Below are 26,552 nucleotides of genomic sequence, written 5' to 3'. Positions count from 1 at the left end.
GTAGAGCATGATCAGAGTGACCAGAGGTCCTCCCTTTCCCGGACATGTCCTTCATTTCAGCCTTCTGTCCAGGAGTTGTTCCAAAATGTCCTCCATTTGGAGCATGATCAGAGTGACCAGAGGTCCTCCTTTCCCAGGACGTGTCCTCCATTCCCACCCTCTGTCCAGTTGTTCCCACATATCCTCCATTTGGAGCAGGACCATGGTGACCAGAGGTCCTCCTTTTCCACGTCGTGCCCTCCATTCTCGCCTTCTGTCCAGGAGTTGTTCCCAAATATCCTCCATTTGGAGTATGACCAGGGTGGCCACAGGTCCTCCTTTTCCCTGGACATGTCCTCCACCCTATTTTCTGTCCAGGAGGAATCCCAGAGTGTCCTCCCTTTGGGGAATGGCTAAAGAAGCGTCAGTTGACATTTCTGTGAGAGTTTGGAGCTTTTATTTAGTGAGGCCCTCTTCTCTTCTGGAAGAAGGCCCTCCTCCTCCTCCATTTTGTGGCGCCTTGTCCTCCTTTGCAGGGAAGTCCCCTTGCTGGCTGCAAGGAGCCTTTCATTTGACTGGAGCCCTGGAGACGCTGAATAGGACTAGAATCCCATGCTCCTTAGTCCTGCTCCCCATGGAGGCCTGGAGAGGAGGCCGAAAGGGAGCCCCTCTTCCTCCCTCTCTTCCCAGTTGGAGGCCAGGGCTTGCTTGCTTCTGGGCCTGGGCTGGGCAGGGCAGCCGGGGCGGGGGAGTCACATGCGCTTGAGCCGCCTGCTGCTGCTGCTGCTGCCCTGCCCTGCCCTGCGTGGCGGAGGTGGAGGGGGGAGGCGGCGGCCCTGAGCAGGGAGGGAGGGAAGCAGCCGCCTCAGCCCAGGCAGCAGCAGCAGCGGCAGCGGGAACCCAGGGACCACCTGCCAGGACTCAGCAGCAGCTGCAGCAGGGAAGATGCGCCCAAGGCAGGTAACAGCAGCCACCCCTGGAGCCAGAGAGCGAGAGAGCAAGGAAGGAGCTCCAGCCCCCCTCCCTCCCCTCTCCCCCTCCCGCTCAGGGGGACCAGGACACGTCCTCCATTTCCACCCCCTGCCCGGGAGGAATCCCAAAGTGCCCTCCATTTGGAGCAGGACTCAGAAGCACCCCCTTGAAGCTCACTCTGGCAGATAGAAATCCTGGAAAGAAAGACATAAATAACGCACACACACAGATACATAGATATATGATGAGTGCCTCTTGTAGCACCTTTGAGACTCACTGAAAGAAAGGCATTGGCAGCAGGAGCTTTCCTAGATTCCAGTCTACTTCCTCAGATGCATCTGGATTTTGTACAAATCCGTATGATCCAGTCTACATGCTGATTCTGCAGACTAACACGGCTATACTTTTCAATTCTATTTATATCAGTGTTTTTTTAAAGCTTTTATTTTGGTCATGTCCTGCATTTCTCTTTTCCAGGACACGTCCTCCATTTCTGCCTTCTTTCCCAGGAAGAATTGCACAACGTCCTCCATTCTGAGCAGGACCCAGAAGCAGTAATTTATACTTAGATAAATTGGGTTTTTAACTTTTATTTTGGTCATTTCCTACGTTTGGCTTTTCCAGGACGTGTCCTACATTCTGTCCAGGAGGGGTTCCACAATGTCCTCCATTCGGAACATGACTAAGAAACATGGATTTATATCTCTAGAAGTGTTTTGAGTTTCTATTTGGTTGTGTTCTCTATTTTTCTTGTAGGTCCTCCATTTTGTGGTGCCTTGCCCTCCCTCGTGGTTAGGGCACCAGGTCGTCCTGCTGCCACGCCACACGCAAACCCACAGCCATGGGCCACAGAGCGCAACCAGGGGGCTCTTGGTACAGAGAGGTGGAGAACCAGAGGAGATGCTTCTTTGCTTTGCTGTAGTGCTTCCTCTGCTCAGGATAACCAGATGTCCTCACTACAAAGGAGGACAAGGCACCGAACAATGGAAGACTTACAAGAAAAAGGGAGGGCATGGTCAAAGAAAAGTTCAAACACTCAAAATATAAATCCTTGCTTCTTAGCCATGCTCAGAAGGGAGGACATTTTGGAATCCCTCCTGGACAGGAGGTTGAGATGGAGGACATGTCCTGGAAAAAGGGGACATCTGATCACCTCGCTTGGTTTGGCTCCTGCAGAGTGCTGCCAAGTGGAGACTCCTGAGGGAGCTCCTGGCACTACAGAAGTTCTGCCAGGGGAAGCTTTGTTCACCTGAGACAGAGGCAAACCAGGACCGGGAGTAACTCCTTCCTTCTACAGATTTCTCCAAAGAGATTGGTGGTGGTGGTGGTGTTTGCCTTCAACAAGTCACTTCCAGCTTATGGTGACTCTACAGCAGCCCTATCATAGGGTTTTCTTGGCAAGTTTCTTCGGGTGGGGGGGGGATGCCGTTGCCATCCTCTGAGGCAGAGAGACTGTGACTCGGACAAAGTCCGCTGGTGGTTTTCACACCCAAGCAACAGTTTCAACCCTGGTCTCCAGAATCATAGTCCAGTGCTCAAACCACTACACCACACTTGCAGACCAAAGGGATTAAGGGCCCCCACAATCCTCTAAACTAAGCAATAGTAATTAGGCTTGGGAGAGGTCTCCTCCTCGGAGCAGGAGGATAGTCTTAGAAGTCTGATTTGTTAGTTTTTTTTGGGGGGGGGGTTGTACCATGCACTCCCCATCCCCATTCTCCCAAAATGGAGGCCTTAACCCCATCCCCAAACAAAAGTGACACAGGTAGGGCAGGTATAATTAAAGACAAAGGGTTTTATTTTTAATCCTGTACATTGTAGAGGAAGTAAGCAATTTACCAAACAAGTTAAGACACTTGTTCAACCTGCCTAGATAATTAACTTGTTGTTCTTGCTATTATATTTCTAAATTTCCTTGAAGAATATTCCAGTATGTCGGTAGTAGCTCATCTCCTCCAAGAGAGGCATTCTGGTCATGAAATCACATCTCCTCCAACTTCAGAGCCCTGCCACTACCTGGCAGATGGAAATGTTGGAGGAGAGAAAAATCTGTGCACGTGTTTACAAAACCCACCTCCTGTATCTCTGAAATGTACAGGCCTTGCAATATCTTTTACAAAGAACCACCTGTAGCTACATTAAAATAGAAGATGGGGATCAAACTAGTACTATGGGAATGTTTTCATTACACTCACTGTAAGCAGATCTTCTCTTGCCTCCCTCTGCCCAGTTTTTCAGTGCCTGCTGGGATCTTTGAGTGCTCTGAAGCGGCATCACTGCCACAGTTCTTGTAGCATCACTGTAAACGTGAAACCCTTCCAAGAAAATGTGTTTCATGGGGATTAAATGCAATTGCTAGTCCCAAACAGAGTAAATCCATTGAATCAATGGGATTTGTTTAAATCTTGATTTAGCAAGTTCTCATTGCATTAGTTGGTCTGTGCCAGTTGGGATTGTAAATGGATTTAGGCCTGGCATCTTAAATTGATTCTACCAGTTTTGAAGTGATGCTGCTATTCAGCTGTTCATGGTGATCACTCCTTATCTTTATTGGATCAAGAATTATCAGTAAAGGTACTGAAGTGGTCCCTGCATTGTTGCATATAATAAATAAGTAATGGCAGTAATATATACAGCTCACCTTTCAATACTTGCCACTCAAGGCCCCTATCAGTGGTAACGTATCAGAACAATATAACAAGATGCCAGACACAGTTATTGATTCAGCTCATTCAATTCTCATAAACAGGGCTTGCTGTTTGGAAGCAGTTTGGTGTGGGTTTTTGCTTGTTTCTGATCCTTATGGAGATGATTCACCATTCCTCAGTGCAGGCCCACTCAAGTGTCCTAATCAAGTGGCTGAATTTTGCTGAAATGGGTCTTCGTGCAAATTTGAAAATACTGTAGAGCTAATGCTTTTTTGTTTTGAATACTAGCTCTCTTTTTAAATCAGTGCTAGCTGTTTTGGTTTGCCTCTGTCAACACCCTTCCCCCATTACAATGTTTATCATACCTGACTGATGGCTGGAGTGGCTGAAAATAATTGAAGGGCCACCCTGTTGGAAAGGCATGCTACATGGGGCTGATACATGTTGCAGCCCAAAATACGTGGAGAGCATCATATTGAGGGAGGCTGGTTCATGCTAACCTAGGGTTGGCACTTCTTTTATTGTTTATATGTTCAACAAGCACAAACAACCCAAAGATTTTGCAGTTATAATATTTCTTGTATACACTACAGTGATAGGTGATACTTCACCTGTTGACTCCCTGACTCTTAAAGAGACAGATGCCATCTCAGATGTGGTGGTGGTGATGGAAATCTAACAATCCTGGGTCAACCTGACTGCTACACATGGCATTCCTATGACACTGTTTTGTTATCCACTTTCTTCTTGTTGTTGCTGTGTGCCTTCAAGTCGTTTTTGACTTATGGCAACTCTAAAGTGAACCTATTGGGGGGAGGGGCTGGGCCTGTGTGACTTGCCCAAGTTCACTCTGTGAGTTTCCATGGTCAAGTAGGGAATTGAACCCTGATCTCCAGAGTCATTGTCCAATGCTTAAACCATTACACCACACTGGCTCTCTGTTTCTTAGCATTATGTAAACCACTTGACTAATTGTAGAGAACTGAGGGAGGCAGGGGGAATAGCCCATCAGACTATGTGTATATAGTAATGAGAATTTCCGTTAACTTGTTTTAAAGGCAGTCCTTTGGTGAAATCCTAGGAAATGGATCCATTCTGCTTGAAATCTTTGCTTTGAACTACTTCATGTGGTTACTTTACTGAAGACTGTACACTGGAGTGGGCAGGGACAAAGACTGGCAACTTGCTGTTTGTAAAACTTGGAAGTTCTGCCTGCTATGGAAGACAGGGAGAAACAGCAGGGGGTTCCACCAGAGACTCAGGAAGACAGCACCAGCAGCACGAGACCTTTGCCTGGTGGATCCGTGACTGTCAAGGGGGAGATAAAGAAACATGCAGTTACAGATGACTACAAAATCTCCAAGCAGGTCCTTGGTCTTGGCATTAATGGCAAAGTACTGGAGTGTTTCCATAAGGTGACAGGGAGGAAGTGTGCTTTAAAGGTATGTACATGGGGCTTTGGCCCTCTTTGATTTTTTTAAAGCTAAAGTCACCTGTTGTCTTCCCTACTGAGGCCTACATCTTAAGGAAGAGTTAATGGACCCGAACAGATAGGCCAAAATAAAACTGCTTTGGGTCACTTTGGCATATGCTGTTTAAATGATGCGTGTGTCCTAAGAGGTCAGAAACCATGCCAAAGCCATGCTCTAGTCCTAAGGACTGTAGTGTAGCTTTGACACAGCTTCTGGCCTCTTAAGATGCCTGTGTCATTTAAACAACATACCTCCAAAGTGACCTGAAGCAGCTTTATTTTGGCCTGTCTGGGCCCAATATTAAAAATTATAAAGCCCATTGAGGGCAGCCTTATGATGTTAGGAGCCCTACTTGTTCCAGACTTCCAAGGCTTCTTTAAGCAAGTCCCTGAATTCCTGTTTTAAATTACTAATTGTAAAATTGTTATGCTTCTTGGCGTGGGTTAAAGAATGCCTCCCTCTCCTCCTCCACCCCACAAGTGAGTCAGGTAGTGGTTTGAATACTGATGCGCTAGTGAACCAGGAAAACATTGCCTGAGATGCAGCAGGTTTGAGCTGGTAACTCACAAACTGCATTTCCAAAATTTCTATAGAAGGAATTGACAGCTTTGCGTGAGTCCTCAATTGTTCAGGCCCAAAGACTGCTGCCTGTAATTATCCTTTTCTGTTGAATAGCATTGTTTATTTTGTTTTATTAACACTCAAAAAATTGTTGGCACAGTTTAACAAATTCTGCCTCACTGCATACACAAAATAGTCAAAAGAGTGGTTCTTGATATGTGGATATTTCCCCTGGAGGGATGAATGTATGACATTATAGATTCATGTGATTAGTAGCCCATTTGTGTCCTTTAAAACACTTTGCAGTCAGAAAGTTTAGTTAAGGATTCCACCTCTTCCCTCACTTCTAAAAAAGTTTTTTTCAGTGCATAATGATCAGAATAATTAAGTTTGCATTAATTATTGAGAGAGTAAACATCTTGTCAAAAGGTATACTACTACTGTGTGCAGACATGACAGAACAGGGACATGACCAACAGGCTAGGCCAGATCCTTCCAGGTAGCTTCTAAAGATGGAGAGAAGAAAATCAGAGAGAGGATGGCATATTCTGCATTCTTGTCCAGCTTAATTTTGAATAAAACATGTGGCCCAGTTACCATATGAAAATGAGCAAGAGCTATAATAATAGTGGAATGTACTGATTTCCTTATACAGTGCGCCCTTGCCTTCAGGATCCCGATGCGTAAGGCAAGTTCTACATGTGCTTGAGCTCCATTGAAACTAATGGGGCTCACGCACGTGGCACAGCACACACACCATGAGCGTGCGTGCCATTAACTCTTTGTCACATTACGATGAAAGCCGCCTATGGCTCAGGCGCACTGTATCAGCACAAAAAGGTGAGGAGAAATATCACAGAATTGTATAACCCCCAGCAAAAAAACCCAAAACAAAACCCTTAGTCCCATGAACTAAATTTTGGAAAAGTAGAATAGTTGGATCATAAAAGGAAGCAACTTTTTGCCCTTGCTTCAATCCAACAGGAATTGTTGTATTGGCTGGAAGGGAAGGGAGAGAAAGCAAAATCTTTAGAAGTTAACAGTGCATTCCGAATTTACACAATTGTGCAGGCTGTCATGAGTTAAGAAAATGCAGAAGCCTTTTGTGTTAGCTGAACTAGCCCTCTGCTGTCTGAACTGGCTTTATGCCAACATAATCCCCTTCTGTTGTCTGCTCTCAGAGAGCTGCTGGTAGACCACTCTCCTGGCTGAGGTCATCTGTCAGAAGAGACAGAAAACATGTGGAGAAAGGGCAGAGCAAAAGAGGAGCCTAGTTATGCCAGATTCAAACTTCCTTCAGCCCAGGAACATAGCCACAATGCCAACATAAAGTTAGGCCAGGTGGAAGTAATTTCCAGCAGCCTTAAAGGGTTATCCTCAGCCATTTTAGTGAGTTTAGATTGTGCTCTAAAATGCTGGTGGCATTCAACCATAACATGAAAACAATATTTGTCACCAAGAGAGCAAGTGCATTCTCCTCTAGCAGAAATGCCTAATTTGTGGCAAACCATAGTTTGTTGTTGTGTCAGAATGTGGCAAACAATAGTTTGCTAGGATTTATAGATGCAGGAGGGAGCAAGTGAATTTGAGACTACTTTGTTGTTATAGAATCAAAGCATAATCTGGCATGATATCTGAAATGTCATCTAGGGAGGCTGCATGTGTGTAAATTTTTACACCAGTTTCATACTAATCATTGAATGGTGCTTTTTTTAATTTCAGATATCATTTTGAGCAGTTATGATATGTTTAGTACAGTTGTCCCTTGACATTTGCAGCTTTGACACTCGCGATTTCGATTATTTACGAGGTCAAGACTACTGTGCACACACTCCTCCTCATCATCTGTCCTGGGCTTTTCCCCTGGGGAGGGAAAAAGCCCAGGAGGGAGAAGCTGGGAAGGGTGCATGTGCCAATCCCACCCCATTCCAGAATGGAAAGCTGCCTCTTTCCCCAAGCAGCTTTCTACCTTGGGAAGGGGTTTTGGGAAAATAATCCCCCACCCTTTTCCAGGAAAGGGGAAAGACAGCTCTCTTGCTTTGGGAAAGTGTTTGAGGAAAGCCAATGAGCCCTCCTTCCTGCCATTCCAAAGCTTCAGAGAGCTTCATGGAGCTTCCTGAAGCCTTGGAAGGGAAAGGAGGGAACCACAAGTGCGTGCCTCTCTGCCCTTCCAGTGCCTCAGAGAGCTTGCTAGAGCTGTTTGAGGCTTCAGAAGGGAGATGGGGGCATGCATCTTGCCCCCCCCCACTTTATTCACAAATTTTGACTTTAATGGTGGTCTTGTGACCCTAGCCCCTGTGACTTTCAAAGGTTGATTGTACTTATTTTGGATACAGATTTGTTTTCTCAAACGAAATTAACAAAACATGCTCAATTTCATAGGATAGTTGTTTGAAACCAGTTTAAAACTGGATGAAGGGACTTGAGTAAATATTCTTTCATACTAAAGGTCTTCTCTATGGATTCTGGAAATATCCTTGCTCAATTATATAGCATGCATTTTTGATCGCACAAATAGATAGATAGTTCATGTATTCACATTACAAATATATTAATTACTTAGAAGTATGTCCCTGCAGAGTTCAGGGGAATTTAATGAATTTGTTTAAGGCTGCAATTCTGTATACAGTTTCCTGTGAATAAGTTGCACTGAAAATAAGGCCTACTTCTGAGTAATTGTATTATCTGGTTATGCTACAGGTTGTGTAATCTGGTTCTGGTGTGTGCTATAAAAACAAAGGCCAAAAAAATCAGCCCCTAAATAAATTCTTAATTAGTGTACAGTCAGCCCATCTTATACACAGATTTTTTATACACGGATTCAAGCATTCAGTTTGAAAATGTTAAAAAAAGTATAAATTTCAAATATCAAACCTTGATTTTCCATTTTTTATAAAGGACACCATTTTGCTATGTTATTATATTTATATAGTGAATGAAAACAACAAAATACTTGAATGCTAACCAGGACAGCTACCCCTGGGTATTTCAGAACCATTTCACATATTTCCTTCTGCAGGGCCATGGCAGGTAAGCATGGAAAACATCCACAAATCCAGACCGTGGATTATACCCATTTAATGTAGCATAGTCCCATAACAACCATATCCAAGATGGCTTTTCTGAGATCTCTTCCTCCTACTTTCTCATTATAGTGTCAGCTGAATTCACTGCAAGAGGTCTAAGTCTAGAAAGCTACTTTCCTTAAATATTATCCTTATATTTATTCTTAACTGACTTCTCATTGTTCAGATACTGTGGTAAATTGGTAGTCTAGACATTTGTGGTCTGATACTGTTTGCTTTGCTCTTTTCCTTATCAAAACCAAATTTAGGGCTGCTATCTTATTGAAATTTTCTTGGCAGTAAGCCTTGTTGAATGGGGTTTACTTCAAATCAAACAATATGTGTGTGATTAGTCCAAGGGCAGGCAGTCATAGAGGGATTGGGGATCATTTCTCATCCCCTCTTGGACTGTTGCAAGCTGCTTCAAGCGCTTCTGATGAAACTGGAAGTGACCAAAAAGTCACTCTCTGTTTTTAAAAAAGTTTGCAGGATAAAACAATTTATGAAGGGGTTGTTTTAGTCATGAATTGGACCCTGCACAATTTTTTGTTTTTCAAAAAGAAAATGGCAGTGGTGAGCACCCAAGGAACTCTAGATGGGAATTCTTTGAGGGCTACAGGGATGGCTTTGGTGAGCTGCACATGGCCTGCAGTCTGCACAGTTCCTATATCTGGATTAGGCTCTATAGTAGGTTGACCAGGTGCAAAAGAGTACTGGTCTCCTGTGACTACAATAGTTGCACGAGAAACAGAATTTCAGCTGGTGTAATTCATCATGCAAACTACATCTGCTGAAATATCTTTTCCTCAGCTTTCAAAGGTGCTGAAGTCCTATTCTCTTGCTGCCTGCCCCAATCTTAATACCAGAGTTCTGAGGCAAAAAGGCAGTAAAACCAGTGGGGCTTACATCTGAGTAAACATGCATTAGTTTCCACCGCACGAGTGATAGTTCAGCATATCATTTACATTTGAAGGAATATTTAGATTTATTTTTGGGTTCTTTGCAATTCCTGTCAGACATAACTTTATAATTAGAAGTGACATTACATTTGCAAAATTGGGTAGTTTTAACATTTTGGCTGCAGTCCTACCTAGTAACCATCTTCAACCGGGTACTCTCCAGATGTCTTGGACTACAAGCGCAGCAGGGCCATTGGCAAGCAGTGTACATTTATGAAGGATTAAGTCCCAATGAATTCAGTGTGACATACCTCTGAATAGATGTATGTAGGACTGTGCAGTTAAGAGACTAACTGGTGGCATCTCTACAGAGAGGCTGAAGCCAGGTTCTTACAAATAGTACAAGAAGAGAAGAAGTAAATATGGACTATTTCATTTCAGACTAAAGTTGGGAGCTTACACAATGAGCCACTCTTCCGTATGAAACAAATGCTTCTTGAATGCTGGTTTATCAGGAAGATGGGTTCTGGGTTCTAAGCCAGCATGCAACCCAACTCCTTGTCTGGGTAAATACCAATTTGTCTGAGTAAAGGAGAGTTCATCAAATTAATCTGAGCTGCTGAAGTTATCAACTTTATTTAGAGCTCATGTAAGAGAGTTGTATAGTATTAGAATGACACAGATATATGCATTTGTAATGAACTTAAAATGAATGCTTAGGATATTTTCTCATTTGTTTAATTGTTGTGAATATTTATATCTCGTTGATATTCTCTTTATTCTTTGTCCTACTAAAATTCAGATAAGCAGAACCATGTTGATCATTAAGTTTCTTCTAAGCTTATTGCTTGGCCTGATTGCGCACACATTTATTTGGCCCAAGGTTTCTGGTCTTCATTTTTATGTTGGTTTGTTTTTTGCTATCCAGCATAATTGCTTGCACATTCATTCATTTGCTTTCCTAACTAATTCTTACAGATAACATATTCTAATAAGCCAACTAGAATTTTGGCTTAGCATGAAACTTGTTGGTATTGTTTATGCAAAGCAAAAAGTAGAATAATTTCAAAACATATATTCTACTCAGTGCTCACATTTTCATTTTATTTGTGCACAAATCCAAACAGGCACATGATCTATTAAACCTGCCTTGTCATAGCAAGGCTATTGTATTGCTGATCCATTAAACATATTGCCATTCTACTGACACTGTCAGAGAAGAAATGTGCTACTCTGATGGCACTAATTCCCACTCAGTGGGAGTGGAGTGAGAGGTGATGAAAATCCCACTAAATCCTGTTCAGAGTGCTCTATCTGTATGAATCAGGACTGAAATTGACTGGCTTGGGTCAGGAAATGCTTCTGGTTTAGTAAGTCTTACTTTTAAGTGAGGCTGAATACCCAAGAAAGAATTGTTGTGATTATCATAGCATTGCTGTGAGGGCAGGTAGTCTTTGTTCATATTTTCTTTATATGAGGGTAGTGATCATTTACAGCCAGCATGGTATATGGTTTGATGGTTAGACTATGACTGTCGAGACCAGGGTTTGAACCCTTGTTTGGACATGGAAACATTTGGGTGATCTTGGGCAAATAGCGTTCTCAGCCTCAGGAGAAAGCACTGGCAAACCTCTTCAGAACAAATCTTGCCAAGAAAACCCCATATTAGGTTCACCTTAGAGTCACCATAATGACTTGAAGACACACAAGAAGGGAACTTTTTCCCATCCTCTTTTGAGTTAACTATCAGTAGGCTACGCTAGCCATAACCAATGATAAGAGATTTTGGGTGCTGTAGGCCAAAGTACCTGTAGGTTCAAATGTTTCCCCACCTCTGACTTAGACTCTCTTGAAAACACCACCTATGCAGTTATACAGACAGGTGTTGTTGTTTTTTTCCTTTTCTTTTGTCTTTTGTTTTTAAAAATATTTAGTTGCACTAAAATTTGTTGCAGCTGAGCTGGTTACCTTGCAGGAAAAAATAGTTGCCAATTTTCCCTGGTTACATATATTTATGCATTTTTAATTAGGGGATTTGAGAGCCAGCGTGGTGTAATGAAATGGCTCTGGAGACCAGGGCTTGTCCATGGAATCCTGCTGGCTGACGATGGGCAAAGTCACACACTCTCAGCCACAGAGGGACAAGGGCACTCTGAACAAATTTTGTCAAGAAAACCCATGATAGTTTCACCTTAGGGTTATCACAAGTGAGAAACAACTTGAAGACACAGAACAACAACAAAATTAGAGAATTTACAACTTAGACCTACTCAGAAATAACTCTCATTGAGTTCAGTGAAGTTTAGTGCCATATAACTGGGTACAGCAGAGTGAGGGGAAAGTGTGCTCAGATGTTGTTGGATTGCAGTTCTCAGCATTCCTTACCAGGGAATATGCTGCCTATGACTTTGCTCACCCTTATCACACAAAAGGAAAAATCTTCAAGCGCCTCTTCTTCCTTCTTGGGCATAAAAATCAATTAAATTTAATTAAATAAAACAATAAAATAGGTTACTAATAATTTGCTTTGCTTTTATGACATGTCACCTAAGGAAGCTATTTCACTCTGACCCATGACAGGATTGGCCTCAGTGTGCAGTAGTGCCAATTCAAACATGTTGGTACTTGTGGTGGATGGACTAGTGGCACCACTGTACAGTCAGCTAAGTTGTCATGCATATATTACTCAGGCTGACATCCATATATTACTCAAAGTCCAGCCAAATTATTTGGGCACTGGGGACAGAGTAACACATCTTTTCATCACTACTGGGGAAAGAAGAACTGACAAATAAAAGAACATAAGGATTTGTCACTCTTTTGTTATGACCAAAAGCTTCAGCTGCCTGATCCTAAAGTAGTTAACCCTGGTACTTAACAACTTCTCCATCATCAGTTTACCTTTTAATATTTGTGGGATTGGTTTTAGTTTGTTTGTTTTAAAGTTGAACATCCATCCATTACTTTTTAAAAAATACATTTAAAAAGTGAACATAAGCTAGCAATGAAGGCAAATGAGGAAGGAATTTTTAAAAACACACATCAAACTGCAGATCTATTACTTTTACATTCATAAAATAGGGATGGAAAGGATCCGATTATTCCTAAGGGTATATGAGTATACACAAAACAGGATATTCTCCACTCATGTTCTTTTATGAGTTGCGGTTACCACTGGAGGTTTCTTGTTGAGAATGCTGATTTTTAACAGGCATCCAGCATCACAACTCTCCCCACCAAAACTTTTCTGGAACTTAGTAGATGGCTTCTTTTTGCCAACAAGCTTTCTTTTAGTGTGGGAACAAAACTGAAACAGTCTGGATCTGGACAGATTATTCAATGGAAAGAATTTTTACTGAATTACTTTGATGCAAAGGGGCTTCAATGGACTGAAAGGCATCCACAGAGCCTTATGTCATTCAATCACTGCTGAGCTGAGTTTGGGAGGTTTCCTGTATAAATGGAACTACTAAAAGTTTTCACTGATAATTTTTGTCTTGGAATATAAATTCTAATCCTTCTCAAAGACACTGTGGGAGCTTTAATAGTGGCTTTGGTTAGTTTCCTGAAGTGTTAATTAGTTAGATTTTCTCGGCTTGGCTTAGCAATTATCTATGCACTTCTTACAAGCTCCATCAACTTTGTTTCCATTTGATTGAAAAGCCACACAGACTGTTTCCTTTAGAAAATCTAAACTGGTTACTGGCATATATGCCAAATTATTTGAGTGGCAGTACTCCCAGTGGAAGGAATGCGTGGATTTAAAAGGACAGAGGAGGAAACCTGTTAGTGTCCAAAGCAAGAAGATATCCTCAAATCCATGCTCTCTTTGTAATATACTGTAGTTCACTTGCCTTTGAGGATATGATTAGAGGAGGTTGCTTTCATGATAGTAGTACTTTCATGTACAGTACACAGAAATTTCCAGTCTTCCTGATTTCTTGATTTCTTTCTTGCTTGGGGAATAAAATATGGATCTGTTTTATAGACTGTATATGATACCTTGAATGATCTAAAATTTAACTTTTGATCTTTAATGATTGAGGGAAAGATACATCAAAGTGAGAGGTCCATTAAAGTGAGATGTTTTTCATTTCAGGATGCCTCATTTATTGAGTAATAAAGCATTTTATTGTAACAGGTTACCAGAATTGTTAAATTGGGCCAATAGATCTTTTTCCATTGGGACTAAGAAGCAGAATCTTTAGCCTTCATATTGTCCTCAAATCATCATCAAATATTTGCACTTCAGAAAGCAAACAGAATGATGAAATTGGGTTATCTGCATGATAGACAAATTTTGATTATTTTCTCCCCACCTGTCCTGTTTTAAAAAATAATAATCAGGTAATGATATAGAAACCAAGGGGCCACGTTCAGTCATAACTGAAAGTCAGCCTGTAGTACTCTGTCTTTCTGTTACATCTGAACCCTTCCCCCAGGCGTCCACAATTAGAAGTTGTGGTTTGTTTTAGTTTCTGAAATTTGGCTTGTTTAATCCATGGCTTATTGAATATCTGAAACTGTGGTTTTTCCCTGGCTTTTTTCTCCAGCTGTTCATCCTAAAATAGGATAGGCAAAACAGAAACATATCTAAAACAGAGGAACGAAATTGTGGTTTATTTGGTCATCTGTCAGACATTTTGTGAATTAAGGCATGATTAACACAAACCTTGACTTAGTTTAATATGCAAATTTGGCTGTACTTTATCGTTACAGTCAACCCTCCATATCCACGGATTCCATACCCACAGATTCAACCATCCATGGCTTAAAAAATATTAAAAAATATTTAATGGAACTTGAGCATCCATGGATTTTGGTATCCACAGGGAGTCTTGGAACCAAATCCCAGTGGATACCAAGGGACCACTGTACTCGTCCATTTTGCAGAAATCCATGCTGTGTGTATTAGAGGAAATGCTTTGAAAAATTGTTTTTCTGCATGTTCCTTCCAGTATATTTGATGGTTATATGAGAAAAATGCTTGGGATAAGAATACTTTGAAAATATGTGTTTCTCAGCACCAATAGGTAAAGTCATCACCTTGCTAATTAATATTACAGTAGTTTCTCAGAATATCTGAAATCTAAGTGCAAGTGATCAAAAAAAATTCTTTTCTTTTCAGGAAGATAATTTACTGCAAGCTAATTACTTGTTGCAAAACAAGAAATTTTGTTTTGGCTGGTCTCACACTGATTACCATGGGCTAGTCTGCTGATGAATAACAGCCGAAGCTGGAGTGAAGCATGTCAGTTGCTTAACAGTTTAATCTTCCCACAGCTTTCGTATGGGTGTGAACACAGTGCAATCCAATTTAAATAGTGAAGGGGATGTAGTGTGACAAACCTGGATTGACTAGAAACTTGGACAGGGCACAAAAGACTTCAGTCTACTTAAGGCTACCCTTTATGTTAGAATTTTCTTAAATTGAAACAATATCTTTGTAGGAAATTTGATTTTGCAATGGTATGAGAGGAACAGTGCAAAGCTACCCTTACATTTTGCTAAATAGGCTACTCCTAACAAAATGGTTATTTTCATATAGTGAAAATGAATGTGCGAAGGCAGTCAAATACTCCAGAATATTTCAACTGCCTTTTAAAAACCAGTGTTCCTCTATGTTTCTGTCTTTTGTGATAGTTTCCAACAGAGTAAATCCTCGTCTTTTTAAAGGTTTTTAGGGGAGTTCTATACTTTGCTAATATCCTCAGGCCACATGCAGGTACCATACCCTTTAACATTTCACAGATGAAAACCAGATATATGTGGCCATGCAACATCAAAGTCAAAATGGTAGAAGTAATTAATAAAGAAGAACATACAAGCTAGGAGAAACTGTAGCAGCTTGCTTTTGCCTGAGCCTACTGGGAAGTGTAGGATGCCATCCCCTCCTTGCTTCTCTCCCATGCTGAGCTGAGTGCAAATGACTTTTTCACTTTGAACTCAGTTTGCAACAACTGAAGTAAGCTGAGGACAAAGGGAGAAAAAGGGAGGAGAGAGAAACTGACATTTAAAAAGCAGCTGAAAAAGTGGAATAGTGAAGGATTAATCAGGATTGTCTCTGCCAAACTGCGTATGAGGCATGTTAAAAAATGTTACCTTACCAGGATTAGTGTGTTTATTCAAGACAGCATTTTTATTTCACTTTCTCATCATTGTCGAGCATGTGGTTTTCCTTTGGTACATTTTGTTACATTTTGGGTCTGCTGTGGGGACACCATGTTGGTGTGTACATTTATTTGTATGTGGGGGTTAGTATAGATTACATAGATATTTATAACATAGCTTGCTCAAGAGACCATGTTAGTTGGTTAACTGAGTGGTTTCTTTCATTAAATTTTTAAATACATTGGTGCTGTGGGCTGCCTTTTAAAGAAGGATTACATAAGAGATCTCAAGTAAGTGGATGCTAACTCATCAAATTTGCAAAGTGGAAATGCAGGATTTGGAGGAGGTGGGGAGGAGAGCGCTGTATAACCACAAGGTATCTTGTAAAATAAATTATGCTGCTGCTCCCATTTTATTTTGTTTTTCAACCTGCCAGCAAACTGAAACAAGTTTGCCCTGATTTGTGACTTAACAAAGCTTCAGGAAGATCAAGGGATCTTTCTACGGCGACGAACACATTTTAAAATGAGTTGTATTAACTTTTCTTGGTTATTTCTCTCCCTATTTATTTTATAGTGTGTGTGTATCTGTGGTCCAAAACGCTTTGCAAAAATAAGCCAGTTTGAGACTGCTTTAACTGTCCTGGCTCAGTGTTAAGGAATTCTGGGAACTGTAGTTTTCTGAGACATTTAACCTTCTCTGCCAGAGAGCTCTGGTGCACAGTAAAGTACAATTCCTAAGATTGCCTAGCACTGAGGAGTCCTAGGATTCCCTGGCACTTGTTTCTCCTTGTATTTGACATGGTCTGAACTAAGCTCATCCATTCTTTAAGAACATGAAGATGAAGCTGCATGTGTATCAGAATAAAATTTATTATTCCTCTTTCAAATTTTTAAAATATTCAGCTCACCTGTAGAGGAAGGGGCTCCTAATTTTATCAGGGAAATGGTTTGGCAGCTAGGATGTGTAACTTTTATTAACCGCACTACTTCCTTCATCCCACTCTAAATTCCCACCCCCTCACAATATTTGATCCATGGGAAATAGGGAATAGATGTATCTGCATCATATTTTTACTTTCTCATCATTGAGCAAATAGCATTAGGGGAAAATATTAAAACACTACCAATGCCTGTGCTGTTTCTGCAGTCGCAGATGAAAGTTAGCATGGTGTGGTTGGGGTGCTGCATTTGGAGGAGGGGGATGCAGTTTCAAGTCTGCACCCCAGAGTCATGAAACCCAGCTGCTGATCTTGGACCAGTTGCCTTCTCATCCCAAACTATTTCACAGGTTTCTCATGAAAATAAAGTGTGGAGGAAGAGAACTGTGTATACTGCTTTAAGCTCTCTGGAGGGAAAGCCGGAATAGAAAAGTATCTAATAAACAGCGATGGAGAAAGGCTAAAGAATCTAGTTAGCTGTTAATAGCCTAAAAATATCCAATTGCATTTATATTAGAAGGGGGACATTGTAAGTGTCACATGTATGGGTTTGGATTGCCAGTATCTTGTACAGTCGGCCCTCCATAGTCATGCATTCCTTATCCACAGATTCCACTATCTGTGGCTTGAAAATATTTTAATGGATAGATAGATGATAGATAGATAGATAGATAGATAGATAGATAGATAGATAGATAGATTTCTCCCCCAAAACTCCTAATCTTGCAAATTTACATAAGGGACAGCATTTTACTATGCAGTGGGACTTCCACAGATTTTGGTACCCACGGGGGGGGGGGGGGGCTGTCGAGGAACCAAACCCCATCAGATACCAAGGGCCCACTGTAATTATGCTTCTGAGACATACAGTACATCTTCTCCATTAACTCCATGACAGAACCCACTGCTTCAGAGGCATCACATCTAAAAGACATTGAGCAAAGTGCTTCCTTTCTTCTCTCACCCTCCCCCCCCCCCAATATCTTCTTCTTCCAATCTTGATTCCGGTTTTAAACTGGAAGTTATTTCCCCAGATTTGAATACCAGCAAGATGATCCAGTGAGATGCTGCTTAGGGGAGACACAGCCTGTGTAGGAAAGGCATGACGAGCAAAAAAAAAAAGAAAAAAAAAAGGGGGGGGGACAGGTCCTTTGTCACCCTGGAATCTTTGCTGGTTTTGTGCCCCCAGAGGTAGTATTTAGGGGCAGTTCACTGCTAATGAGATCTAGATATACTTTTTAGTGTCCAGTGGTGTGTGGCAGCAAGATGAACCTCAAATGTCTGGCCTCCACCACTTTTCTTTTGATGCAGTAGTGCATGATTGCTGCCCTTTAGTCTTCCAGGCCCCAGATCTGTGCCCAGCAGTTTAGCCCTAGGAGTGTCCTTGTTCTGATGAAAGGTGGCATCCCTTTATTGCAAATAAGTATGAGCAGAGGAACAGGAGTGAGTTCCACTTCCTCTGTAATATGCATAAGCTACTCTAATTTTCTAATCACTTATAATTGTATGCATTGTAATCAACTTCTGAATAACTATGCCATAACTAATAAAATATTAATTGTGCTAGGAGATGCATTCTTCACTGTAATATTTTATGCTTACACTTAATAATAAAAAAGAAGAATCCGATAGAACATTTGAATAATCTGGTGCTCTGGTGGTGCAGTGGTTAAATGCCTGTACTTCAGCCACTCACTCAAACCATAAGGTTGCAAGTTCAAGACCAGCAAAGATTGTATGTACAGCGCTGTGTAAATTTACAGCGCTTTATAAATAAAGGTTAATAATAATAATAATAATAATAATAATAAGCAAAAGGGCTCAAGCTTGACTCAGGCTTGCATCCTTCCAAGGTCCCTAAAATGACTACCCAGATTGTTGGAGGCAAATTAGCTTACAGTTGTAAACCACTTTGACACTGCTTAGGCGGTATGAAGTGGTATATAAATGAAGTTTGTTTGTTTGTTTAATCCTTGTTATCATTGATATAATGTGGGGAGAAACTTAATTTCTGGATGCACTCAGTTTCTGGTGGTGATATGACCAAACACTCAAAAGCAAAAAATAAATAAATAAAAATAAAATCAAAACAGTTGGTTACATGCAGTAGTATCAGTTTTAAACACTTACTGAGTTCAAATCCCACTCAGCCATGGAAACCCACTGGATGATCTTGAGCATGTCATACTCTCTCAACCTCAGAGGAATGCAAAAACAAAACCCTTCTTAACAAATCTTGCCAAGAAATCCCTGAGATCGGGTCACTGTAAGTAAAAAAAAAACTACTTGAAGACACAGCGACAACAAAATAAGTGAGAGCTAGGTAAAGGATTGGGGGCATAACATCGATCCTTTGGAGGGCTGTACCCCATAATGCTTTCCTACCCCCATTTTAAAATTATTATTATTATTATTATTATTATTATTATTATTTGCCCTATACATGATTCACCGCATCTTCTGGGGATGATTTTGACATGTTTTTGCAATTCTCTCATACAGTGTTAGGCCCTGGAAAGTAACTTTTTTGGTAGCTAGAAGCAACCAGAAATCAGAAGTGGCTTCACAGTGACCTTGGGAGCTTAATGTGGCCGACTAGAAACATCTTGTTCATACCTAACTTAAGGGAACTGTTGGTGATTTGCATCTATACAGTAACCTTAGACCAGGGGTCGGCAACCTCCGGCCCACGGGCCGGATGCGGCCCGCGGGCGCCTTTCTGCCGGCCCCCGCTCCCTCCTGCCGCCGAAATCGCCGCCGATTTCGGCCGCTCCGGCCGCCATTTTGCCTTTCAAAATGGCGGCAAAGTCTCGCGCGACCATAAAGGCCGTGTGAGACTTCGCCGCCATTTTGAAGGGCAAAATGGCGGCGCCCATTGGGAGGCCTGATGCGGCCTCTGGAGCCCTGAAACGGGGCTCCAGGAGCCGCACCGGGCCTCTGGGAGGCCCGATGCGGCAGCCGAAGCCCTGAAATGGGGCTTCAGAAGCCTCACTGGGCCCCTGGGAGGCTCGATGCGGCCTCTGGAGCCCTGAATCGGGGCTCCAGGAGCCGCACCGGGCCTTCAAATGGGCCCCGCCCACCTCCCTCCTGGCCCCGCCCTCCTCCCTCCTATAAATGGAGGGGCGGGGGGGAAGGAGGAGGAGGCAGAGAGAGAGGGAGGGAGGGAGGGGAGGAGGAGAGAGAGAGAGAGTGGGAGGGAGAGAAGAGAGAGGGAGGGAGGGGAGGAGAGAGAGAGAGAGAGAAAGGGTGGGAGGGAGAGGAAAGAGAGGGAGGGAGGGGAGGAGAGAGAGAGAGAAAGGGTGGGTGGGAGGGAGAGGAGAAGAGAGAGAGAAAAGGTGAGAGGGAGAGGAGAGGGAGGGAGGGAGAGGAGAAGAGAGAGAGAGAGAAAAGATGAGAAGGTGGGAGTGATAGGGAGGGAGGAAGGGAGAGAAAGAAAGTGGGTTGAGACAGTGGCATGCATTTTTTGCTGTTTTGTGGCCTTGCCTAGTTGCTTCCATTCTTGCAAATATTGCTCTTATTATTGTTGTTGTTCTCCTTTGGTATTCTCTTTGTAAAATCCCCCCACATGGACTTGCTTGCTCTTTTGTGGGTTGAGACAGTGGCGTGCATTTTTTGCTGTTTTGTGGCCTTGCCTAGTCGCTTCCATTCTTGCAAATATTGCTCTTATTATTGTTGTTGTTCTCCTTTGGTATTCTTTTTGCAAAATCCCTCCACATGGACTTGCTTGCTCTTTTGTGGGTTGAGACAGTGGCATGCATTTTTTGCTGTTTTGTGGCCTTGCCTAGTCGCTTCCATTCTTGCAAATATTGCTCTTATTATTGTTGTTGTTCTCCTTTGGTATTCTTTTTGCAAAATCCCTCCACATGGACTTGCTTGCTCTTTTGTGGGTTGAGACAGTGGCATGCATTTTTTGCTGTTTTGTGGCCTTGCCTAGTTGCTTCCATTCTTGCAAATATTGCTCTTATTATTGTTGTTGTTCTCCTTTGGTATTCTCTTTGTAAAATCCCCCCACATGGACTTGCTTGCCCTTTTGTGGGTTGAGACAGTGTGCATGCGTTTTTCCTGTGTTATGGCATTGCCGGCCCTAGTAGCTTCATGCAAATATTATGCGGCTCCGCCCCTGGAGGGTGGAAACTCCGCCCCTGACATGTGGCTCCGCCCCCGGATAGTGGAAGCTCCGCCCTGGCATGTGGCTCCGCCCCAGAGGGTGGAAGCTCCACCCCCATGTGTGGCTCCACCCCTGGAGGGTGGAGGCTCCGCCCCCGGAGGGTGGAAGCTCCACCCTCCGGCTTCGGCCCCCCAGTTGTCTGAGGGACAGCAACCCGGCCCCCGACTCAAAAAGGTTGCCTACCCCTGCCTTAGACCAAGAGGTACATCACAAATGGCAGTGCAAATAGCAACTTTCAAATTGTTGGAACAATGGGGCTATACAGATAGGTGGCTAAAAGCTGCCCATCTTTGCCCTTGGTCGGTGATGCAGCAACTGCATGCTGCAACACAGACCCACTCTCTAAAAAGAAGCCGCTCTAGGCAGCTGGTGCACCATGATTTCACAGTTTGGGCGCTCGGACGCCTGTGAGTCGTCATGGCACTTCTCGTATGGACGGGCGCATGCCAAGATGGCGCACAGCTGACAAAAGTACAGCTGGGCGTGTGTAACTGCTCAGCCCTATCTAGCCCTACTTTTGGGCTGTTTCATTCTTTGCAAGGCTGTTCAGTTTTCATTGCCTTGAGTGCCATAATAAGAGTTTATTTATCACTTGGGCAGACATAGTATATAAAAGGCTTATCATCTCCAGACTGGCCAAGTTCACACATAAAGATTTTAGTTTTCTGAATTCTGGATTGTGGTATCTCAAGTCATCCAACGAACACCATGGTTTTGTGAGACATTCCCACGCCACAGCTTAAAGCTGTGGCTTTTGTTGGCTTAGGAACTATGGCTGTTGCACAACCTTGTTGTGTACTGCCACAGGCCTTTGTACATATACAAAATATGAAGGGACAGTGTGCTTCACAAAAATATAAAAGTAGAATTTAAGCCATCCATTAAAAGACTGACATCATGGCTTCATATCAGGAAATAAAATTAAGTAAGATTTTAAGATCAAATAAGGTCTTAAATAAGATAAAAACTTCATTCCATTTTTTAACAGCTCTAGCAAACATTGCTACTCTTAATAAGGTTGAAAAGTTGATTGATTGTATATCCTGATTGATTGATTGATTGATTGTATATCCTGTATTTCTACTTATACAGTACAAGAACCAAGGTAGCTTCCAAAGATTTAAAAAACAGTACACTTTTAGAAATTATTAATACAGAAGTTTAAAACAAATATCAGTTTACCAGTAATGAAAAACACTATCGTAGGTTACATCAATGATATTATATATATTATATTATATATATTATATTATATAATATACACCAGTGATATTCAAATTGTTTACACTTTGGACTCCTCTTTATGTTTACATTCAAACATCACCCCTCAACATAGTATATGAATAAAAATATTTTCTTTATTTAGTGTGCATATTTTAATTCCCACAGCCATGTATATTCATAATTTAAAATTTTATAAGGAAATAACTTTGTTCAAATTAGAACAGCTTTATTTAAGTAAATGCAGTATTTAACTCAACACATGTGTAAATTCTACACATAAAAAAGTTTAGGAAGAGGAAGAGAAGGAGGAGGGATCAGGGCCTCCAAGTCTTGTGCCCCCACCCCCTTGAGCAATTTTCATGCCTTCCCAGTGGTCCTGCCCCACCATTTGAGAACCACTGTAATACACAATCAAAACATAATTTAAAAATAAAATAAAACAGATTTAAAAACCATCAGAGCAATAAAATCTCTTTGTCAAATAAATTATAAGCCAAAGGTCTAAGTAAATAGGACTTTGTACGCTGGCAAAAGGCAAGACGAGGGGGAGACAACCAATCTCTCACTGGAGAAAGTTCCATAACCTGGGAGCAGTTACTGAAACGTCTGTCTCCCATGTCCTCACCAAACATTGTTATTTACTGATAATTTTATTGAAGTGCCCTTTGATGTTTTGTCTACCTATTGCAAGAAAATGTATGACAGATATCATACTGACGAACATACCTGGTAACTGGGCAACGAGCTACTCTTGGTGTAATGTCTATCCCATTCGTCAACTGTCTTCTCATCTGAGCTGGCAGAGGTTGTCTTGGAGATGGAGTTGATCTCCCCCAGACATACTGTTTTGGGGGAATTTAATGTGATTGGGACCAGCTCAGAACTTCATGGCTCCCATGGCAACTGTGGGCCAGTCTCAATTACTATCTGACTTATATGTGTAATAGGCCACACTTTTGTTCTATTTTTTGCTGGCCAGAATGAGGTTGATCTGTGGGTTGCAAGGTTTGAAATAACGCTGTCTCAGACAGATCACTACCAAAAGTGTTCAAAAACTAGCACAAGATTCAGTAGTCTGACTGCTGTGAAGTTTACATTATGGAGGCCACAAAACACCAATTTTAATAGAATTATGCTGGCTTCTAGTTTGTTTCTGAATTGGACATGCTGGTTTTGACTTACAAAGTGCTAAACAGTTCAGGACCAGGAAATATCACTTCCTCCTATATGTAAAGGTATAGGTAAAGGTTTTCCTTTGGCACGAATGTCTAGTCGTAACTGACTGTAAGGGGTGGTGCTCATCTCTGTTACTAAGCCAAAGAGCCAGCGTTGTTCGAGGACTACTTCAGTGGTCATGTGGCCAGCATGACTATATGTAACATTGGCGCATTGTAAAATGGCAGCACCCTATACACATGGGCACCGCCATTGGTACGTCACGACCGTGCCGCCTCCAAACGGAGTGGTGCAGATGTGATGTACTGGTGTCATGCGAGGGCGCCTGGGGTGCCCTTTCTGTGGTGCCAGAAGGAACTCTGTTTCAGAGCTCCTTCCAGCTTTGCGTCGTTGGGCGCAGCCTTTAGACGGCTGCGCCAGCGACACAAAGCAGATAGGAGCTGAGCGGCCCCTTTCTGTTTGTCCCTGCCGCCGTCGGGTGTCCTTAGGGTTTGAAGCCCCAAGGACACCCCTTTCCAGGCTGCGGGGAAGTGGCCTTTTGCCGCTTCCCCGCGGCCTGGAAAGCGGCGTATCGGGGCCTCAGAGGCTGCTGCTGTGGCAGCTGAGGCCCCGATACAGCGGGGAAAGGGGCAGGTACAGGCCGCCCCAAAAGGGCGGTCTGTAAACTGCCATTGTTACCTTCCCACCAAAGTGGTACCTATTTATCTACTTGCACCTTTACATGATTTCCATCTGCTAGGTTGGCAGAAGCTGGGACTAGTGATGGGAGCTCACTCCATCATGCAGCACCTGGGCCTCAAACTGCCAACCTACCAATTTTACAATTGTCAGAATTGGTATCTTAACCACTAAGCCATCGCATCCTTCTATGTGAGTCCACCCCAAATTTGAGATTCTCAGCAGAAGTGTTGCTGCATGTCCCATCAACTTGTAAGGTATGGAGATACGCATGACATTTCTGGGCTTTCTTTGTAGCAGAAACTCAGCTTTCAAACTCCCTCCCAATTGAAGTCTGGGTTGCTCCATCTCTTTTTATTTTCTGGCAAACAGCAAAGATTGTGTTGCTTTTACATGGCCTTTGGGTCTTTTTTTTATCAGGATTCAGATTCTCTGGCTGTTTTTACAGTCTACGGGTTTAAATTATTTTTGAGAATTGTTTTTAATCTATTTCTATTCAGGTACAGTGGGCCCTCAGTTAACCCTAGAGTTTGGTTCCAAGACACTCCAAGGATACCAAAATCTGTGGATGCGCAAGTCTCATTATATAGAGTGGTATAGTAAAATGGCACAGTTTATTTGAAGAAGACAGTGCTAGATGATCTCCATAAAGGAAGGCTGATTCTCCCAATTAGAAGTAGATATCACTACTGTCTTACATTCATGCAACATCTGAAAAGGGGAGCAGGTCTATCACATAGTAATATAGTATGCTGGTGATCACATTCTGCATCCATACAAAGAATGGATATGTGGGATGTGATACTTTTAAACATTATGCCTGCTATTTAGAGTAGTTATGATAAATACTGTAATGCTTTATCGTGTTGTTAGTAGGTAGTAATGTTTCTGTCGGGCTTGGTAGCCACTGGCATGGATATATTTAGATGGAGTATGGTAGATGACCTCCTTACTGAGTAGGAAAATTATAGTACCAGCTTTCCTTCCTTCCTTCCTTCCTTCCTTCCTTCCTTCCTTCCTTCCTTCCTGTGAGAACTGGAAGGATTATGGTTGTTGTTTGTCTCCATGGGAGAATGTATATTATCTGTTTGGTGGTATTTACACAAACTTACTAAGTGTTTAAGATCATTCAAAGCTTTCTCAACGAGATTAAGTTATAACTCTCTTGCATTTTAATACATTGTACATGCAGAGTGACTATAGTTCAGCATGTAAATCAGCCCTGCACTTTCTATAATCTGACTTTTTACAATGTGACAGCTCACGCAGAGATGTTAAACAAATTACTCTCAGAGAGAGGTAGCAAGAAGTGGCAAATATATATGTAACATTTGTTTTCAGTAAAATTCAGGTGAATGCTCCCAAACCAATTTGAAAGTGTTAGATTTCAAACATCATTGAACAGCAATGAGCAAGCTAGCCAAATAGCCAAGTTTCCTCTAATGTGTTTGCTTTCAGAGCTTCGTTCTATAATCATGGTGCACCTGAAATGGTCAATTATACAGAATTAAAAACCCTTGTTTTAAAAGGATATGGAGTCCTAGAGTGTAGTTAATAAGGCATGCTTCCTACCTCTATCACTTTCAAGATGTTGTTTCCTTGTTTTTAACCTCTGCATATTCAGAATGACACCAATGTTGTAATTTACACAGCCTTCCCGGAATGGAATAGAAACAAGGCAAATGTATCTCATTAAATAGGGCCTTTCTTATTTATTCTCTGGCTAACACTCTGAATATATCTATATACCAGTAAGTCAAGTTAAGGGTCATCAATTTATCTAGTTGATAGCTTCAAGTTTTCCCCCTCAGGATTATGATTTCTTCTGACAAATCTCAAGATAAAAAAAGAAACTAGGGCTTGAGTCATTTTGGACTCTTTGGATTCACTAGTTCATTCTAAGAGTGGAAATGATCATTACAATATGCTCTTAAAATATGGAGGGGAAAAACAGAATATAATCTTTGGAGGAACTGAGAATGCTCCATCCTGGTATGTTCTGTACTCCTCATTGAATGGTAAAGGCTTGTTTTGGACATTATCATGCATAGTACTTCTGTATGTGTAACGCTTTGCTAAAGAGTGGGGGAACTTTGGAAGTGCAATCTTGAGCGTTTCTCTGGACTATCAGTAGAATTCAGGGATTAATTTTAATGTGAGTAGGGGTGGCATAAAATGATGTCCGTAGCCCTACATCTCAGGGTGGGAGGAGGTTAAAAAGGCATGCAGATATGCAGAACAGACAAGTGGACTGAGATTGCTTAATGGGAAACAAATAGAGAGCAAGATGATGTAGACAACAGCACTCAAAATCATCCTTGGGCATTCCATCTCAGTAATCATATCCAGACTTAAAAGAAAGGTACACTTTTCCCCTCTCTCTTTTTCTGGGCATTTTTAATATTTTGCCTGTTTCACAGTGCAGTCTTATGCATTTATATTTAGACTGTTTTTAACGGGACCTTCCCTGAAATTAGCATATATAGGATTGCAGTTTTAGACTGGAAACTTGTTTGTGAACTCAGCTTGGTCCACTGTTTCCTGGGTTACACAGCAGTGGTGAGAGAAGGTGGGCAAAATCTGACAGCTTCAAGTAGCTTATTTTACCAGTGCCTTACTTCAAGGTTGTGCCAATGGTCTTTTCCCCTCCTGTTGCTAC

The 26,552-nt window shown here is 42.0% G+C and overlaps 1 protein-coding gene across 3 annotated transcripts in view; it reads left to right on the top strand.

The window, feature by feature from the left end:
• Window positions 1–879: 879 nt before the first annotated feature.
• Window positions 880–26,552, top strand: part of MAPKAPK3 (MAPK activated protein kinase 3) — a 109,800-nt gene continuing 84,127 nt past the window's right edge. For 2 of the 3 annotated variants that reach the window (XM_089525223.1, XM_089525204.1), the window contains exons 1-2: window positions 880–939; window positions 4,658–5,041. In XM_089525223.1, coding sequence (XP_089381349.1) covers window positions 4,817–5,041 — 225 coding nt within the window. In that variant the 5' untranslated portion in view covers window positions 880–939; window positions 4,658–4,816. The remainder of the gene's footprint in view (window positions 940–4,657; window positions 5,042–26,552) is intronic. The other variant, XM_089525214.1, reaches the window with a different exon arrangement.

This window comes from Sceloporus occidentalis, unplaced genomic scaffold (genome assembly GCF_023333645.1).
Source record: "Sceloporus occidentalis isolate IW3139 unplaced genomic scaffold, rSceOcc1.0.p SCAF_1, whole genome shotgun sequence".
In the NCBI taxonomy this organism is placed as follows: domain Eukaryota; kingdom Metazoa; phylum Chordata; class Lepidosauria; order Squamata; family Phrynosomatidae; genus Sceloporus; species Sceloporus occidentalis.
The sequence above is the reverse complement of the archived record's forward strand: the minus strand, read 5'-3'. Positions and strand labels throughout refer to the sequence as shown.